Source organism: Ailuropoda melanoleuca, chromosome 16, assembly GCF_002007445.2.
Source record: "Ailuropoda melanoleuca isolate Jingjing chromosome 16, ASM200744v2, whole genome shotgun sequence".
NCBI classification, from domain to species: domain Eukaryota; kingdom Metazoa; phylum Chordata; class Mammalia; order Carnivora; family Ursidae; genus Ailuropoda; species Ailuropoda melanoleuca.
In genome coordinates, this window is record NC_048233.1 from 41,253,891 (window position 1) to 41,273,262 (window position 19,372).

The window sequence follows — 19,372 nt, forward strand, 5'->3', positions numbered from 1 at the left end:
ATGAGGTGTAAGTCTCCCTCCTACTCCCGTTCCCGGTCACTTAGTTTTCTTTCCCAGAGGAAGCCACGGTTCCTGGTTTCTTTTGATTCTTTCTAGAAACATAACCTAGAGAAGGAGTCACCCTGATGTTTGCAGGTGCCTTAAGTAGTAAATGGTTTCATTATATCGTCTCGAAATGGTTAAAGTTATTTTAAAAGCAGTCAACATACAGAGCTATCTTTGCGGCTCTGATAGATTTTTCATTGATTCTCTTGGGTTTTCTAAGTAGACAGACATATCAACAACATATAATTTTGGCAAAGTGAAAACAGTTTTGGAGCAAGACCTGGGGTTGAATCCTGGCTCTTCCAGCTCCCAGATGTCTGACTTTTGAATCCAGCCTGTATAAAATATAGCACTCTCCAAATGCAGTGTGTCGGTGCAAAGTGGTCTTTCCTTCCCAGATGTGGTAGGTAGAGTGGGCAGAGGCCGCACAGAGCCAAGTACCACCTCCTGCTCTCCTCTGGGATTCTTCTAACTGGACCTCCGGATAAATCCAGAGGGCTTTGATCTCAGCGACTTCTAACCACCCCGAGATCAGGAGGAGAGGCTGAAAAGGAAGCCCTCAACTAGAATAACCTTTTCTTTCTCCAGGAAAGGAGTGTGGCTCATGTTTGCTGAAAGCAGGTTAAGATAGCTTTTATTGTTTAAAATTAGAGATTTACAGAAACTCTTTGAAGAACTACTGATTATCAGTGTGGCCCTATAAACTCCCCACTCCCCAGGTAGTGGGTAGAACGCTTGGACACAATGGGGGTGTGCATAGGTTTTCTCAGAGGTGGGACCTACTGCCATACAGGGAGTTGGTATTTGATGAGGAGTGGTATTTAAAAAAAAATCTATGCTTAGTGAGGGAAAGAAAAAAATATATTCTTACTTGTCCGTGGTGTTTTAGCAACTTGAAGGGATGCCCAGAGCATCTCAGGGGCGCCTGATCCCTTTAACCACTCCGTGCTAAAGGCAAGGTGGGATGTGGATTATCTAGTTCATTCACATGATGTAATTATTTTACCAGAACCGTAGAGGCACATGAAGGAACTCCTTCACATCTTATACCACCAGGAGAAGGCAGACCCAGAGCGGTTCCTTGATAATTGCACATTCTGCCAGATTGCAGTGAGATGTGACAGGGATTTTTGCCGCAATAAGGGGTGACCTCAAACTTTGAAAAGATACTGGCTCCACTCATGAATTATCAAGACTGACATATCCTGGGATTCAGCTGTTCAGAGGTGTCTGGAAAACGATTCCAGGCTTACCAGGTACCAAACAAGGATGCCTCAAGAATAGAAGCATGTCCTCTGCAGGGAGCTGGAGATGGAGTTTTAGGACCTTGACGGGTTCTGTCATGCACTATCCTATCCTGGCATTCAATACTCTGAGGAACCCACAGGTTCTAAACTTCAAGGTCAATGAAGTTCCTGGACCCACCTCTGATATGCTTGCATGCGTGTGTGCCTAGTGTTCCCCACACCAGCAAGTTCTCAGACACACAGCTGGGTGTCCTATAATTCAACTCAGTTCTGACACTATCTGTGCAGAGCTAGTATCGGGTTCACAGGGTAAGGGTTCAATCTTACCAGAATGCCCCCCGCCTCCAATTCAGATGCCAGTTGCAAGCCCATCTGGTTACCTATGCTTCTGATGGACTAGTTATAGATCAGAGGTTCCCAAGACCCCTTTTTGGAATAGACTAATTTGCTATAACAGCTCACAGAACATTTGACTTACTAGAGTACTGGTTTATGATAAAAGGATATAACTTAGGAATAGCCAGAAGGAAGAGATGCCTAGGGCAAGGAATGTAGGAAGAGTTGCGGAGTTTCCAAGTCCTTTCCAGGCATGCCCTCTTCCCAAATCATGTGTTCACCAACCTGGAAGCTTCTCTGAACCTTGTCTTTTGAGTTTTTATGTAGGCTTCATTACATAGGCATGAGTCATTGAAAATCACTGACCGTGATGAAATGATTCAATCTCCTGTCCCTCCCCCGCTCCCTGGAGGTCATGAGGTAGGTAGAACTGAAGGTTCTAACCCTCCTGATCGCATGGTTGGCTCCCCTCGAAACCAGCCCCATTTGTAGGTGCATTCCAAAAGTCACCTTAGTAGCATAACACAAGAGACACCTTTAAGCTCTCAGTGCTTCCAGAAATGGCAAGGGTTTTGAGAGCTGTGAGCCAGGAACCCTGGGAGAAGACCAAATATATATTTCTTATAAATCATAATATCTCATAAGGCTGGAGTGATCAGGGTAGCTTACCCCTTGGCATTTCTTGGTCCCTTGGTGATTAATCTAAGCTCAACGTAGTGATCCCATTCTTCTTGCCAGGGATGGGCAAAGAAGAGTGTCTGCTGGGGACCTCTGAGAAAGCTCTCATTCCTTGAAAAACAAAACAAAAACAAAACCCCACGAAAACACGAAAAAACAAAAAAAACAGATTCAAGAAAAGGATAGCCCCTGAGAAGCCTCCCTGAGAATAAAGCCCACGCAGTCACAGGGTGGAGCAGAGGGAGAACAGAACCTGGGCCCCTTGTTGACACAGTTGAGCTGGAGCTTACCCTGCTCACAAGGTCCCCCCCTTGCTGGCATCCCTTAAGGTGACAGAACTCAGTGGGCCGACTGGATCAAAGGGGAAAACCAGCCTCAAGGGGCTCAGACCTTCTCTAAGGGCTTTAAGATTTTGCTTTGAGCCTACAAAAACTAGAATTTTCTCCAGAACCTGGAATCCAACAGTGGAAACAATCCTACCTGGGGGGTCAGAGAACCTTCCAGCTCCAGGGACCCAGAAAGCCATGTCTGAATGGTTTCCGGAGGCTGTTGCCCGTATGAGCAGCCTCTCTGAGACCTTGCAGAGGAGTAGGTCCTGGAGCTGGAGCTCACACACTTCTTGCCTTTTTTGGAAGCAGAGAGTTCAAGTCCAAGGAATGGTCTAGAGGAGCCAAGTCACTTCACCTGGGTCACCCCATGACTCGAGGCTACGGAAGAGGCACATCTCAGTATGTGGGGCTGGGAGGCCCTCACAGAACCCCCCCCAATCAAAGGAGAGACTCAGAGAGTGATTTCATGAACGTAAAGTTGACAAGCTGCTTAACGTCAGAGATGATGTGGGTCTGCTGTGAGATTTAGATGAGATGATATGTGCAAATCACTAGCTTGCTCAGAGATGACAGACACTCCGTGTTCAACAACAACACCAGAGGCCCCCGAGGCCACTCCCCTCTCCCACCAAGGAGAGCCACTGAACTCTACTAAATGTGCGGGGGCCGCTCAGGCCTGAGTAGAAGGGTCAGTGGAGCCAACGTGTAGCTTTCTTTTTTTTTTTTTTTTTAAGATTTTATTTATTTATTTGACAGACACAGACAGCCAGCGAGAGAGAGAACACAAGCAGGGGGAGTGGGAGAGGAAGAAGCAGGCTCCCAGCAGAGGAGCCTGATGTGGGGCTCGATCCCAGAACGTTGGGATCACGCCCTGAGTCGAAGGCAGACGCTTAACGACTGCACCACCCAGGCGCCCCTCGACGTGTAGTTTTCCTGGGACGCACCTGTAACCCCACCTGACAGTTTTGTTTCCTCATTTTCAGAGGTTGGGCAGGAGCCTCGCACCTCCATGAACTTGACTGACCCGTGAAGTTTGGTCTGGGTTTGAGGATGGGCAAGAATGACCACGTGGATCCCGTTCAAAGTTCTTCCATTCTGGTTTACTCCTAAAGCAGCTGAAAGCAGGAGATGAAGGCCCACACAGGTGGGTGACCGCCACCCCCCGAAGCCTCGGGCGTCAGCTCACAGAGAAACGCCCCACTGCAGAGGTTGGAGGTGTTGGCAGGCAATGGGGAGCAAGGTGTCTGCCAGACCAGAGCAGTGCAGGACTGCAGGTTCACTATCTTGATATCCCAGCCACATCGCACCCAGGAACAGCAAAGATACCTCATAAAGCAATCATGCCGATACCCAAGCCATGTCGCTCGGGTCTAAGTCCAAGCGTGGAAATTCTGCTTGTGTCGGTGGCCTTGAGGCAAGGACCCCTTATCTGTCCCCGCGCTGCCTGTCAGTGGCTGTTAGCCTGTCAGAAGCCTGATGAATTCTTGGAAGCTGCTGGAATTGTTCAAGGGTGCCCCTTCCTCTGGGCAGATGCAGCCCTGTGTCAGGACACAAGCTGCACAAGGATGTGTGCCAGCCGCGGCCGCAGGGCCCTGGAGCCCCCTTTCTGCCCAGGGCCCACCATAGTGGTCTCTGTCTTCCGGTAGATAAGGGAGGCGGGCTTCGCTAGGGGCGAAGCCTGACTTAGGGACGAACGCTAGGACTCTCGCTGCTTAGCCACTGTTGCTGTTTCTCTAAGAGCGAACCAAATCTGATGTCGGGAGCTGCCTGGAACCCGAAAACAGCTTTGGAACCTGGGGCTGCCTGCTGAGACTAATGTTGTCAGTCTCTAGAAGTTGACTCCCGACCAAATGTAGGAGAGATTGGGGAGCTTACCTATGCACAAGGACACATGGGGATGGGGACGGTCAAGTGTAAAGAACCACCTTCTTTGTTTAGAAGATCATCAGGGGACTACGTCCCTTTGATTCTTCTTCCGTGAAGCTCAGATGAGGCCCAACTCACTCCCCAGCACCAACAGTGGACCTAAGATCCTTTGGCCACAAGTGATTGGTTTAACGTTAGGCACAGTACCCAAGTCAGACTACTCAGAGCCTTCTTGGAGATATTTCCTAGAACTAGCAGGGGAGGGGGAGGGCCCTCCCCCAGCCCACACCTCCTATCCCCCACCCACGTGACCAGTATGGAATCGTTAACTGGGAAGGAGATGGTGTCCGTTGAGAGCTGCTAATGGCTATCTTGGCCATAGCATGAGGAAGGTCAGCCTGAGTGCGAAGGCAACACCGAGAAAGCAGAGAATAAAGATGAAGAGCGAGAGGACCCCAGGGATATATTTTGGACCCCTGGATCCTGCTGTCCCTGAAGTCATTCATTCTTACACATCTCACTTTTTTACCTTTCTTTTCTTTCTTCTCTCTTCCTTCCTCCCTTCCTTTTCTTCTATTTTGGTTGAAATTTTTTGAGTGTGTTTTTGTTCCTTGCAACCCAAAGAATCTGACCAATAAATAGTATGAGCACTGAATTAACTTATTGTGAGGGGGAGCTGGTAAAAGGGCTGTCGTGGTCACCTAAAACCAGGCCTGGCAGGGAGGAAGCAGAGAGAAACTCCCAAGAAAAACTTAGGAAATGGTGCCTTCGGATCTCTAGGGAGCAGAGAAGGGGAGCCGAGTGGTGACTCATAGTGGGGGAGGTGAGGACATATTGGGATTGGGAGGGATGGATCACCCGTCCTTCTAGACTTTATCCTGTAAGAGGCCCTTGAGCCAGGCCATCTCCCTGGTAGGGCTTGGAGATGGAGCTATATGGGAAACCAGGGGAACTGGTGGACTTCCCCTTGGGAGACGAAGTGACCCCAAGACTAGAGAGGCAAGAGCCTGGTCAAGTGTCTGTCCTGTCTCCCAGCCTCTCAGGGCGTGCTGCACCTCAGTCCCTGTGAGTGCCAGCTCACCGTTTCTTTACTTCATTACAACCTTGGGCCCAGGCCTGTTGATGTTCTGTGGCCAAACACGTCCCTCATGTTTGCTTTGGAAAGTTTATACCCAAATTCCCCTCTGGGGTCTCCACTGTCACATGTCAGTAATGCTGCTGTAAACCCCCTTCGTGCACAACTCTGGCCATTTTCCTAGGGTAAACTTCTCGAATTAGAGCTTGCTGGGTCAAAGTCTATGAACGTTATTAAGGTTTTTGATTCTTATTCCAAGAGGAACTCTTTTTTTTTTTTTAAAGATTATTTATTTATTTATTTGACAGAGAGAGACAGCCAGCTAGAGAGGGAACACAAGCAGGGGGAGTGGGAGAGGAAGAAGCAGGCTCATAGCGGAGGAGCCTGATGTGGGGCTCGATCCCATAACGCCGGGATCACGCCCTGAGCTGAAGGCAGATCTTAACCACTGTGCCACCCAGGCGCCCCCCAAGAGGAACTCTTATCCATCACCAGAAAAGGGATGTAAAACATTTCCATCCTTGTCAACTAGGAGAGGGCTGATGGCCAAATAAGTGACCTGTTTTTCAGAAAAGCAGACTCATGTCACAATGTCTAAAATAAATTAAGGCCATAAAATGTGCTGTGATACAGCCGATCACATGGCATCCAACAAATTGGACTGCCTGGTTCCTGGGAGACACGAGACAGAAAGCACCAGAGAGAAGTCATTGGGGTTATCAGGGTGCTTCCTTGAAAGTAGGAACTGTATTGGGGGCAGCTGCTGTCTTGCACTCCCTGAGGGCAAGTTCAGTGTTAAACGGGGTTAGGGCCAGAGGAAGGCAAAGAAACAAGCGTTTCTCTCAGGGAACTCTTGGTTTCATGAGGGAGATCACCAGCTACAAATAGAATGATCTCAGGAGAGAGATTTTGTCCTGGAGTAAGCAAGAACGTTCTCACCTTCTGCCTGCAGTTGGAAAGGTTAATGCCTTTGCAAGCACCGTGGAAGGCATAGAGCGTAGTCAGGATGGAGTACCGCGCTCTGTGCTGGGAGGCCAAGATGGCAGATGTGGTCCCTGTCCGTGAGGTCCCTATCTACTGAACCACTTCTTTCTGTTCTGTTGTGATTTCTTTATAGCGTCCAAGAAAGAGTGAGGCGAGCCACAGAGACCACAAGGCTGTACTGTGGCCTCTGTAGCATTTGCTGAGTGATCCCGTTGGCCTCTCTCTCCTTAAAAACCTTTTCTTCCTTGTCCTTAGCGTCTGGGTCCCGGGGCTTTTCTCCCGTTTGTCCAGTGGTTCTTCCGTACCAGGTCCCTTAGTGGGCCCCTTCGTCTGTGTGTGCCTTTCCGCAGGACAGATCCTCATCGGACTTGATTCTGAGTTTTAGTCCTGTTTCCTTTTCCCTGGAGTATTTACCACATTACAGAATTACAACAGTGGCAGAGGAACGAATGTCAGAGGTTGGGGGGCGGGGGCACACAGGAGGGAGCTGATAACTTCACCTGCTGGAGGAAAAGGAGACATGACCTGGTTGGTGAGAAATGAGTAGAAGGTTGCCAGGTGGGTGAGTGGGAGAGACACCGGGAGAGTGAGGGGCATATGTGTGACCTAGGTGGCCCTCACGATTTGGAGGACAGATAACTAGGCCCCAGCTAGTCCATAGAATTTAGTGCTGTGGGCCCTGCGTGCCGCCATATTCGATCCAGAAGTCCAGTCTGGGGTCCTCTGAGGCTCCGCCCCGTCCCCAGGACCCCTGGGCTTACGAGTGTTGAGTAACCACAGAGCCAGGGCAGGGCTGGCTCAGCAGGCTTGCAGCGGCCCTGGGCTGGGAGCCCAGACCAGTCAGTCCTTAGGCGGAAGCTGGGTGAACTGGAGGAGGCATTTGAAAGGACAAAGGTCCTGGGGTGGTGTCCTGCGCCGAGGGTGTGTCTCGCAAACGTGGGCTCCTTGCTTGGCAAAGCACACTCCTAGCTGAACTGGTCAGAATTCTCTGTTGAAAACCCCCTTGTTTTTCTCCCAGGTGCTCAGTTTCAGGCCCCAGGGTGTGCAGTGCCCAGATTCTGATGCTAGACGTCTGTGTTAGTTTCTGAGGGCTGAGATGACAAAATACCCCAAATGAGGTGCCTTCAAACAGAAATGCATTGTCACACAGTTCTGGAGAAATCTTCAGGGCCACGCTCCCTTGAAAACCTGTAGGGGGATCCCTTCCTTGGCTCTTCCTGGCTTCTGGGGGCTTGCCAGCAACCTTTGTGGCTCCTGGGACTGTAGATGGCTGTCTCCCTGTGTCTTTCTGCATCATCATATGGCAGTTTTTTTATAAGGACCCACTGTACTGCAACATGATCTCATCTTAAGTAATTACACCTGCAATGACTCTATTCAAATAAAGTCACATTCTGAGGCACTGGGGGTTAGGACTTCAGCATATTTGGGGGAGGGCATGGAGGGCACAGTTAAACCCCTAACAGCATCTCTCAGACATGTGGCAGAGCTCCCAGATGGTAAGGACTGGAGCTCCCCGTGCTCTGAAGTGTCCCTTTGGGGGTGGCAGCTCAGGAACATGGTGTTTACATCTCTGCTTCAAGACCCAAGGCTGCCCAGGATTGTGGCCGCAGGAAGGTGTGGGCGACACAGGGAGCTGGGGGCTGCCACAGCCGGACTGCAGGGCTGTGGGTCTGGAGGGAGGCGGTAGAGTTGAGTTCCTGTCAAGGCAGCCATTGTGGCGGGCCCTCTCTCAGCTGTTCTTCAAGGAAAGAGGTTCCCAGTGTAATGCTCATTCTGAAGCATATTCCTTCCAGAACAGGTAAGGAGTGAGGAAGGGATCTAACTAGCTACCATGTTTTTTTTGTTTTTGTTTTTTTCTGAGTTTCCCTGGAGATTTTTGCTTGCCCTTCAAATAAATAAACCCAGTTGGTAATTTTATTATCCTAAAATGTATAGATAAGTAAAAGGAGAATTAACATCTTTAATAAAATAGTTTTTCCTATCAAACATAGGTGTGTCTTTCTATTTACTCAAGACTTTTGTGTCACTCAGCAGTAGTTGGGTTTTTTTTTTTTTCCATATAGGTCTTGCATGTTACTTGTTTGCTAAGAACTTCTATCTCTTTGCTTATTACTGTAACAGAAATCCTCTCTCGTTCTGTTATCTAATCAGTTGTGCTTTGTGTTATAGGAAAGCTGTTGACTTTTGTATAATAATCTTGTGCCCAGCCACTTTTCTGAATTGTCTTATTGTTGGCAATAGTTTTTAGTTGATTTTCATAGGTTTTCCAGGTTTACATTTATATAGTCTCCTCCTTTCTGATTTTTTGTATATATATATTTTTTTCTGTTATCAACATCCATTGGCTAATCCCCTCTTACCCATTAAATAATGGAGGTGATTGTGATCATTCTTAACTGGTTTCTGACTACTTGGAATACTTGTAGTGTTTTCCTAAGAATAACATGGGTTTGATGGTTCCAGTTATATTCACCCATGAATGCATCTGGGCTTGCATTCATTCATCTTTTTTAGTGAAGGGTATTTGAAACTTTCTTGTTGTCCCTCCCTCTCCCCGCTGCCCTCTGTGGTTTGGATTTTCTGTTTCTTCTAATAATCTTTCTTTTTTATAGAACATTTGCCATTTAATTGAGTGTTTCAGTTACTTACACAGAGTTGAGCAAATTTCCTTTGCATCAAAGAAATATTCTCATTTACTATTTTATGCATTTATGCTTTTTCTCTTTACCGGCCCTTCCCCCGTGCTATGATTTGGTTAGCTGGTGGTTTATCTTTTCTTTCCCCTAAAGAATTAGTTTTAAATATGTTTTTTTTCCCAGCTTTATTGAGATATAATTGACATATCACTTTGTGCAAGTTTAAGGTGTAGTGTGATGATTTGATACATGGATATTTCAAAATGCTTACCCAGATAAGGTTAGTTAACACCATCCATCACGCCACCGAACTTTTTTTTTCTTTTTTTAAAATTTAAATTCAATTAATTAACATATAATGTATTATTGGTTTCAGAGGTAGAATAACTTTCAAGTATATGACAGAGGATTGTTAATTACAGTCCCCATGCTGTGCATTAGATCCCCAGAACTTATTTATCTTATGACTGGAAGTGTGTACACTTTGGCCAACATCTCATTTTCTCCACCCCCCAGCCCTTGGCAACCACCGTTCTACTCAGTTTCTATGAGTTTGGCTTTTTTGGATTCCACATATAAGTGATACTATACAGTATTTTTCTTTCTCTGTCTGACTTATTTCACTCAGTGTAATGCCCTCAAGGTCCATCCATGTTGTCACAAATGGCAGGATTCTTTCTTTTTTATGGCTAAATAATACTCCTCTGTGTGTGTGCGCATTACATTTTCTTTATCCATTTGTCTGTTTATGGATGCTTTCCTGTTTTCCTTCCCTCCTTTATTCCCTCCGACCTTTAATTCCTTCCTCCTCCTCCCACCCCTTTCTTTCTTTTACTTATGTGGCATGCTTTTGCCCATCCTTTATCTTTAAAACACTGAGTCATCTTCCTTTAGGCATGGTTCTGATATTTTGGAGCCAATCTGTACTTGTGGCATTTGGCCACCTCGGGGCAGAAATGTCTGAATGTAGTGCCTACTGGCCTGGGAATTTGCCTGTTTGATGGAGGCCTTCTTCCTCTTCTTCTTTGTTAAGATTTTATTCATTTCAGAGGGAGCGAGAGTGAGAGGATATAAGCGGGGTGGGGAGCGGGGAGCAGCAGAGGAAGAGGGAGAAGCAGGCTCCCTGCTGAGGGATGTGGGGGCTCGATCCCAGGACCCTGGATCATGACCTGTGCTGAACGCAGATGCTTAGCTGACTGAGCCACGCAGGCACCCAGATAGAGGTCTTTTTGTGTTTGATTATTTGTGTTTCAAAAATGTCTTTATTTTACTTTCATCCCCCACCTTTTTTGGTACTCTATTTCTCACCTTTTTTTTTTTTCAGGAGAAAATTTTGTTTTGTTTTAAAAGGTAACAGTGTGTTGGGGGCACCCGGCTGTCTCAGTCAGTGGAGGGTGTTACTCTTGATCTTGGGGTTGTGAGTTTGAGCTCCAGGTTGGGTGTAGAGATGACTTAAAAATAAAATCTTTAAAAAGAGAGAGAACAGTGTGATTTTAATATTTTTAAAAATTGAAGTATAGTGGACATATATTAGTATCAGGTGTACAACATAGTGATTCAACAATTATATAATTACTTCCCGACTTTTAATTATGAAAAAATTTAAATATAAAGAGAATGTGAAAAACAAGGACAATGAACATCTGTAAAGCTCCACTAGATTCCACAATTGTTAACGTCTGGCCATATTTGCTTTATTCCTCTCTATCTAGGCGTATCTGTTTCTATACCTATATTGATCAGTCATTTAAAAGTAATCCGTAGACACCCTGATATTCTACCCCAAACACTGAAGCATGGGTCTTCCAAGAATCATCTCCTATATAACAACAAGCCATTATCACATACAAACATTAACCATAGTGAAAGTCTCTTTAAATTCTGTCTTTCATTGCTGGAAGTTCTCCTAGTAGTCTAGAATCAGAAGGATGCTAATAGCTTGCTGGAGATAGTAATCCCATCCTGCTCGTGCCCTTTACGGAAGACAAGAACAAGGGAGGCTCTCATCAGCTGGCTGCAAGTATTTGAAGGGCTGTCACGTGGGAAAGTAAGCAGATTTCCCTTTGGAGCTACAGAAGCGAACACCTGGAATAAAAAATGGATGTTTCAAGGAGGCAAACTGAATCTGGAATGGGACTGGTGGCCTTGTTCTGTGGTGAATTCCCTGTCGCTGGAAATATCCAGGGAAATTGGATGGCACCTTCTCTTGGATACTGTGAAGAAGGATTGTACTGGATAGAAAACTGGTCTGTGGCCTTTTAAGCCACTTCAGACGATTCCTAGAGGACAATTCTCTGTCTCTTAGAGGATGGAAGTTCTGGAGAGACCCAAACTGATATACAGGTTAGAATCAAGTTGTGGAGACCTTAGGTTTTTGTTTTTGTTTTTAAGATTTTATTTATTTATTTGACAGAGAGAGAGACAGCCAGTGAGAGAGGGAACACAGCAGGGGAGAGGGAGAGGAAGAAGCAGGCTCCCAGCGAAGCAGGGAGCCCAACTCGGGGCTTGATCCCAGGACCCTGGGAATATGCCCTGGGCCAAAGGCAGACGCCTAACGACTGAGCCACCCAGGTGCCCCTGTTTTGTTAGTTTTTTTTTTTAAGGTTTTATTTATTTGAGAGAGAGAGAGAGAAAACATGAGTGGGGGGAGGGGCAGAGGGAGAAGCAGACTCCCCGCTGAGCAAGGAGCCCAATGTGGGGCTTGATCCCAGGACCCTGGGATCATGACCTGAGCCCAAGGCAGGTGCTTAACTGCCTGAACCACCCAGGTGCCCCAACCTTAGTTCATTTGGCCAATCCCAAACAAAGCTGATTGTTTCTATATTTGTTTTAAGGTTGGATTTTTTTGCCCTGCTATTCATTGGCTGCCCATCTCATAGCTCTGGTTGTTCTTGGTAAATCTAGTAAAAAAATCTAGTAAATATTATATTTCTTATATAAATATTTCTTATATTTTATAAGAAAAGACAAGAGAAACTCTGCCTTCTCTAAAGAGGAGGCTGGCCTTTTCAATTTGGCAAAAGATTAGAGGTAGAAAAAGATAAACCAGCGAAATACATTCAAATTCTGTGTCTATTCCCTTTTGCCCAGCCCAAATGTCTGAATGGGTCTCTTTTTTTATTAACTGCAAAATGAAAGACCTCAAGGGATGTTTCCCCGGGAGTAAGAGTAGCTTGGACTGAATTTATATCTATGTCACATAATGTGCTTCTAGAGATAAGAAGCAGTAAGAGGTATTTTCAGATGTTCATGAGAGTTTGTTCAGTAAACTAATGAATGGGTATCACTGACAAACTTTCCAAAGTGGAAATTACATCAAACTGTCATCTGAGGGGAAAGGGCAACTAACAGAAGAGGAACTCTGGGCTCTTGCTATGCGGAATGCATGTCAATTCTAAAGGAGAGTCACGCTTTCACTGTTCAATTGAAATCAATTCAATTTTAGGTAGGAAGTGGGTGAGTGGAATTATGTTTCTAGGAAGCCACGCAACGAAGTGGAAAGCATTAGTAGTTCTTGACCCAGCTCCGCTATGAACTGGCCTGGGAAAGTTCTTGTTCCAGCCACAGTTCAGCTTCCTAGTCAAACAAATGTTTCTGTGTACATTTATGGATCCGTGGAAGGGACATGAGTAAGATGATTTAAAAAAAAGTTGAGTCTGTAGAATTCTACAGATGTGAGGTATTGAATGTGCTGCCACCTTAAGGATATCCTAGGCATCACAGCTAAAGGTGAGGCAAGAATTTCCGTAAGCAGGATAACAACCTCAAGAGGTCTTAGCCCCAAGCCGATGATAAGATGTGGAAAGAAACCACCTGATCTCGAAGCAGGACTAGGTTTGGTTCCAAACGGATAAGATAGATGTATTTAATTAATACAAATGTGTTTGGATTTGATATCAAGGACTTGGCAAATGGTTCTTGGTCAACACCCACTTTTCCCAAATTCCTGAATGATTGCCTATCTGGATCTGGAAGTCTCAAGGTTTCTTTCTTCAAAGGGCTGCTTTTCTCCCGTGGTCCGCTTCCTCTGTGGGTCCTTGCCCCTACCTCTGCCTCTGTCCAGTTATCTCCCTCGTGATTCTAGAAAAGGCAGACTGCAGGTTTTTGCCGTCTTAGGTGGGTTTCCGTCTACCACAGCCTTCCTTAGGGGGGAGCAAGGCGTGGGTGAGTCCAGTCTAGGGAACCTTCTGTGGATGACGCTGACGACGACGAATGGAGGGGGAGTGCTTTTCCCAGTCAGGAGTCAGTTTTTGTAGCGCTTCATTGTTCTTACCTGTGATGTGTAGTGTTCCAGGCTGGCAGCATGCGGTGCGCAAAGAAATCATATGCGGTAGTCTCTCTGGATACGCTGTCACTTGGCAAAAGGCTGAAGGCAAATTGTGCACCTGCACAACCTTGTTAGCTTGACAAAGAATCCTGGCTCCCCGCCCCCCCCAACCCTTCACAGGAAATGCTCCCAGACGGCAGCACCAACAAGCCCTAATTAAGTCTTCCCTCGGATCCTGATGCCTTTTCCTCTAACCTTGTCTTGGGTTTAGATGTGTAATTAAGAGGAAGGGTGGGGGAGAGCAAAATCAGGTACACGACGCAGCTGGGAATTAGGAGCTACTTAATAGCATGGAAAGACTAGAATCTCTGTTCTGGCGGCCCTTTTGACAGTTTAAACGGAGCAAGGGATATGGTAAAATGATGGAGAAATTAAGATGCTTTTGATGAAAAGATTGGGTGCAATTATGTGAGAACGTTTGCTCAGACATTTTGAGTTTCTTGTGTTTTTTTCCTTTTTGTCTCTGAAGAAAAGAATTTCTATGTTTTTCAGCCAATATTTAAAGACAATGTAGGTAAGGTGCCTGCTGCTTCCCTGGGAAGCCTGTGAACGCTCCCTTACAATTAAATGCAAAATCTGGGGCTTTGCGTACGCAAAATCTGGGGCTTTGCGTACTTATCTGAAAACAGAGTCCCATTGATTTTATCATGTCCCCAGAGGGTTCAAGACATACCCCTCTTCTCCCAAAGTTTAAGAACCACCTGTATTAGAGAAGGCTCTGGAGGCAAAATCTGGAAAGAGAGCCACATTGGGAAGCCATGAAGACAGGATGCATCCTATAAAAGTTAGGGAAGGATGGAAGCCCTGGACAGACCCATGGGAGGATGTGAGTGGTTAAGCATGTTAAGCATCTGGAATCAGATACCTGAGCTGAGAGCCCAGCGTCTTCATTTATTAACTGTGCTCTGTGGTGAGGGCAAGTTACAGCTCTCACTTGGAATGGGATGATAGAACCTGCCTCATGAAGTTGTTGCTTGCCTCCTGGCCTCCCTGTTGATGTGCGTGCATGCGCAGTCTCTGTCTCCGGGCGTACTTTGCTTTTTTCTGTGCATTTCATGCCTCCTTCTGGGCCAAGAATCCTGTACAGACTTCTAAGGGCTCTGCATTCTATTCCACTANTTTTTTTTTTTTTTTTTTTTTTTTTTTTGCTTTCTTTAGAAAAATCATCATTGTGAGGCAGGGTCCTCAGCGGACTATCCTCCTTCCAGCTTTTCTAGAGCCTGCTTGCTGGCGGGATAGAGAGCTGCATATTTGCACGCTTCCAAGCAGTATAGGGAGCATTAGAGGCTGGAAGCCTAGAGCCTGGAGCCTGGAGCCAAGTGAGCCAGGCTCCTTTGGGAAGGAGAGACCAAAACAGTGCTGTAAGGGGAGAGCCTGTCTTCTGCAGCACCTCAAAGAGTGGCTGGCCCTCAGGCAGCCTCAGGCTGGCTCTGTGGCCTAATTCCTTTTGCAATTTGCACAATAGACCAGAAGATGGGGCTCTTGACCTTGGAGTCAAGGGCCAGAGACTCCGACTTTCTCCACATTTGAAGTGGAGGAAAATAGAACGACCAGAGCTCCCAGGAATTCTCTACCTCCTGAGCCCTCTCCCTCCTCTGCCCACTCATGCCCACTCCCATGGCTAGGAGCTATCCTTCCAGGGAGTGGGGGATTCGGAGCACATCCTCCCTTTGAACACCATCCTTGGCCTCTCCTGAATTACCACGTTGCCAGAGTCATTCTATCTGACCCTGTCCCGGCTTTCCCCTCTGTAACCCACCTCACACCAATGGCAGTTTCTGGCCATATTGCATAGCGGCCAAGAACTCTAGAGTCAGACAGACTCATCCTTGCCTCACCTCCTCAGAGGGGCTCTCCCAGATCACCCCGTCTAAAGGAGCTCACCCCACCCCCCACTACCCTCTATCACATGGCCTCGCTATGGACTTCCCAGCAGCCATCATAATCTGTAATCATCTGTTTGTTTACTTGTTTACTATCTCCCCACTAGACTGTAAGGCTCAAGAGGGCAAGACTCTGTTTTATTGTTCTTTCCCCAACGTGCAACCTGAATACATAGGTTCTCAGTAAATGTATCTTGAATTAATAAATGACCAAAGGCCAGCTTCATGACTGCCTGATCTTAAGAAAGCTACTAAACTTCCCTAAGCCCCCATTTTCTCATCAGTGAAAGGAGAAATAATGGAGATATTATAAATATTACATAACACCATGCATTTAATGACAAAGCCTGGGTCCTGGTACCTGGAAGTGTTCTCCACAGCTTTCAGCAGAGTCTTACTTTCTATTATATGAGAAAAGCAACATCTGAATAAATTAACTGGCTCTCCATAATTTGGCCATAGTTGTTTTTGTTTTTGTTTTTGGAGAGAGAGCTCAAGAGCGTTCATCTGAGAGGGCGGGAGGGGGAGGGGGAGGGGGAATGAGAACCCTCAGCAGGCTCTACGCCCAGCTTGGAGCCAATGGGGGGGCTCTGTCTCACAGCCCTGAGAGCGTGACCTGAGCCAAAATCAAGAGTCGGATGCTTAACCTGAAGAGACTGAGCTACCCAGGCGCCCCTGTTTTGTTTTTTAAACCACAATTTGTGCTTCACTACTGTTCTTTTCTCTGACTTTTTGCTTTGGCTCAAATCATGACTACTCAGAACGGGCCATGTACATTCCTACTATTATTATGAAGATTTTATTTATTTATTTTATAAAAGATTTTATTTATTTATTTGAGAGACAGAGAGACAAAGATAGTGACAGAGAGCATGAGAGAGCACGGGGCAGAAGGAGAGGGAGAAGCAGACTCACTGCTGAACAGAGAGCCTAATGCGGGCCTTGAGCCCAGGACCCTGGGATCATGACCTGAACTGAAGGCAGATGGTTAACCAACTGAGCCACCCCGGTGCCCATTTTTTAAAATATTTATTTTATTTTATTTTAAAGATTTTATTTATTTATTTGAGAGAGAGAGAGAGAGAGAGACAAAGATAGTGACAGAGAGCATGAGTGAGCACGGGGCAGAAGGAGAGGGAAAAGCAGACTCACTGCTGAACAGAGAGCCTGATGCGGGGCTTGAGCCCAGGACCCTGGGATCATGACCTGAACTGAAAGCAGATGGTAAACCAACTGAGCCACCCAGGTGCCCATTTTTTAAAATATTTATTTTATTTTATTTTAAAGATTTTATTTATTTATTTGACAGAAAGAGAGAGACAGCCAGTGAGAGAGGGAACACAAGCAGGGGGAGTGGGAGAGGAAGAAGCAGGCTCCCAATGGAGCAGGGAGCCCGATGCAGGACTCGATCCCAGGACCCTGGGATCACGCCCTTGGCTGAAGGCAGACGCTTAACGACTAAGCCACCCAGGGACCCCAAAAGATTTATTTATTTTAGAGAGAGAGGGAGAGAGCATTTGCACGCACACACACACACACACACACACACACGTGGGGAGAAGGGCAGAGGGAGAGAATCTTCAAGCAGATTCCCTACTGAGCATGGAGCTGGACAACAGGCTCGACATCAGGACGTTGAGATCATGACCTGAGCTGAACCAAGAGTTGGGACGCTCAACCGACTGTGCCACCCAGGGACCCCCATTCCTATTATTAAGTTTTTGCCTGGTAGTTGAGGTGCTTTTTCTCCTTACCTTGGCTCAAATATTTTCAGATTTATCTTTAACCCATGTCCTCTGTGTCTTGGTCCTGAAGTGTCCCAAGTCATAAAAATAGTTTTCTCTTCTGAATTTGTATAACCTTTGTTGTCTACATTACTCAATATGGCTCTTATTCTGGGTTTTATTATCTTGTCATCATATTCACATGTCTTCTGTTTCCCTGATTAGACTATAAGTCCTTTGGAGATAAAATCTTTTAATTTTATATATATATATAGAGAGAGAGAGAGAGGAGGAGGGGAGACATATTATATATATAATTAAAAGATTTTATTTATTTGACAGAGAGAGACAGCCAGCGTGAGAGGGAACACAAGCAGGGGGAGTGGGAGAGGAAGAAGCAGGCTCCCAGCGGAGGAGCCTGATGCAGGGCTCGATCCCGGAATGCCGGGATCACGCCCTGAGCCGAAGGCAGACGCTTAACAACTGTGCCACCCAGGCGCCCCGAGATACGTATTATATTTTAAATTTGTCTGCATCTTCAGTGCGATTTGGGCCTGTACATAGTAGGGTTGGATATATTTTTGATAGAATTAGAAGCACATATATTTGTTAACTTCTTTCTGTATGCCCAGTGTTCTTCGAGGCTCTGTGGAACACAGAAAGACATAAAAAAAAATTATCTTAAAAAAACTTACAATATTAGAGTAAGTTAAACTCAACATATAATTAAAGTACTTAAGTAACCACAGCATGGTAACTGATATAAGATATGGAGTGCTGTGAGGCTTCAGAGAGGGGAGAGGTGGTATCTCTAAGAAGTGTTGGAGAGAGTGGGATAAAGAAAGTTTTCTGGGAAGAGATAGCCTTTGAGATTGACTTTGAAAGATGGTTAAGATTTTGATGGGCAAAAATGGGGGGCAGTGGATTCCAAATTCAAGGGACAGAATTAGTGAAGAGATAAACAGAGACTGTGGCAAAGAATGTTAAGGCTCAGAAACAGGACCAGGGGCCTTAGACAGGAGATCAGAAATATGGTTCTGCCCCAGGGACACCTTATTTCAAATTTCAGGGCCAACGAAAGTTGTGGTATACAGGGGTTGAAATTTAACATGTACCCGACTATGTTCTCCAAATGTAGTTTCTTTTGAGGCAAAGAATCATTTGGGCTGTCTCCCCCCCTCCTCTAAAAATATGGACTCACGTACAGTCTGATGTGATAGTGCATGAAAGGCAAAAGGCCCCTTGCCTCCTCTTGGGGCCAGAGGATTGGTTGGGTTAAGGCCAGCCTCTCTTTTGCTTTCAAGCCCAAATCAAACTGAATGCATTACTCATGATTTTCTAACCTTGCCTTAGATCAGTAGTTCTGTTGTTAAATAATAATTTGCCTTAGATCATTTCTCGGAAAAGTTGGAAACATTTTTGTGGAATTATTTCAACAATCCACCTGGGCTCGACTCTGTGCTTTTCTTTGCCAACCTAAGACCAGAGGAGAAGACCTGAGTCGGAGTGAGTCTGTGGAGGGGGGTCTGATCACTGCCTGCCCGCTTCTCTTTAATGCACTTTAATCTAGCCACTAGTTCAGAGATTAACAAGTAATTTTAGAAAGCCCTTCCCCCTCATCCTCTGGTACTTCCTTCTTCAATCCCAAGGGCCGTTTCCTCAGAATTTGAAAACCATTACCTAAGCAATAACAGCAGAATTAGACAAAACCGACACTTTCTCAGTTTTCAAGGGTCAGGTGCAGCCGCAAATAGCAGCACGAGATTTTCAATTTCTAGCAAGCAGCTGGGAGGACCTTTCAGCCCCTAGGCCCCCGAAGGGAGGGAGGCGGTTTCCAAGGCAACCGGGCCCGGAGCGGTAGCCTCCCCAGGCTCCCTCCTCCTCCTCCCGGTAGCCCAGGGTACCGCCGGACAGCGTCCTCCCGTGCTCCGCGCGCTGATTGGCCGCACAGGCCGCGCGCTGATTGGCTGCGGCGAGGCCTCGCGGGCCGGTGGCAATGGAGGCGGCGGCGGTTGATGGTTGACCGTTGGCTCCGGGGTAGGGGTCGCCTCTCGGGCGATCGGCTCAGAGCCGACCGGAGCGCGCGGGCTGCTGACGCTCGGCCTGGAGCCGTCGGGCCAGACCTAGCTGGGTTCCGCCATGCCGGCCGGCAGTAACGAGCCGGACGGCGTCCTCAGCTATCAGGTAGGGCCCCGCCTCCCGCCCCTCCCCGGGGCTCAGCCTCCTCATCCTCTGCCCA

General features: G+C 46.7%; 1 protein-coding gene across 3 annotated transcripts in view; it reads left to right on the top strand.

Annotated features, from left to right (window-relative positions):
- SLC4A8 (solute carrier family 4 member 8) overlaps positions 1–19,372 on the top strand; it is a 100,888-nt gene that overhangs the window by 7,261 nt on the left and 74,255 nt on the right. The window contains exon 1 of one of the 3 annotated variants that reach the window (XM_034646424.1): positions 18,542–19,317. The exons of the other annotated variants lie outside the window; for them this stretch is intronic. Within the exon in view, the coding sequence (XP_034502315.1) occupies positions 19,273–19,317 (45 nt within the window). The 5' untranslated portion in view covers positions 18,542–19,272. Of the gene's footprint in view, positions 1–18,541; positions 19,318–19,372 lie in introns of those variants that run through there. 3 annotated transcript variants of the gene reach the window in all.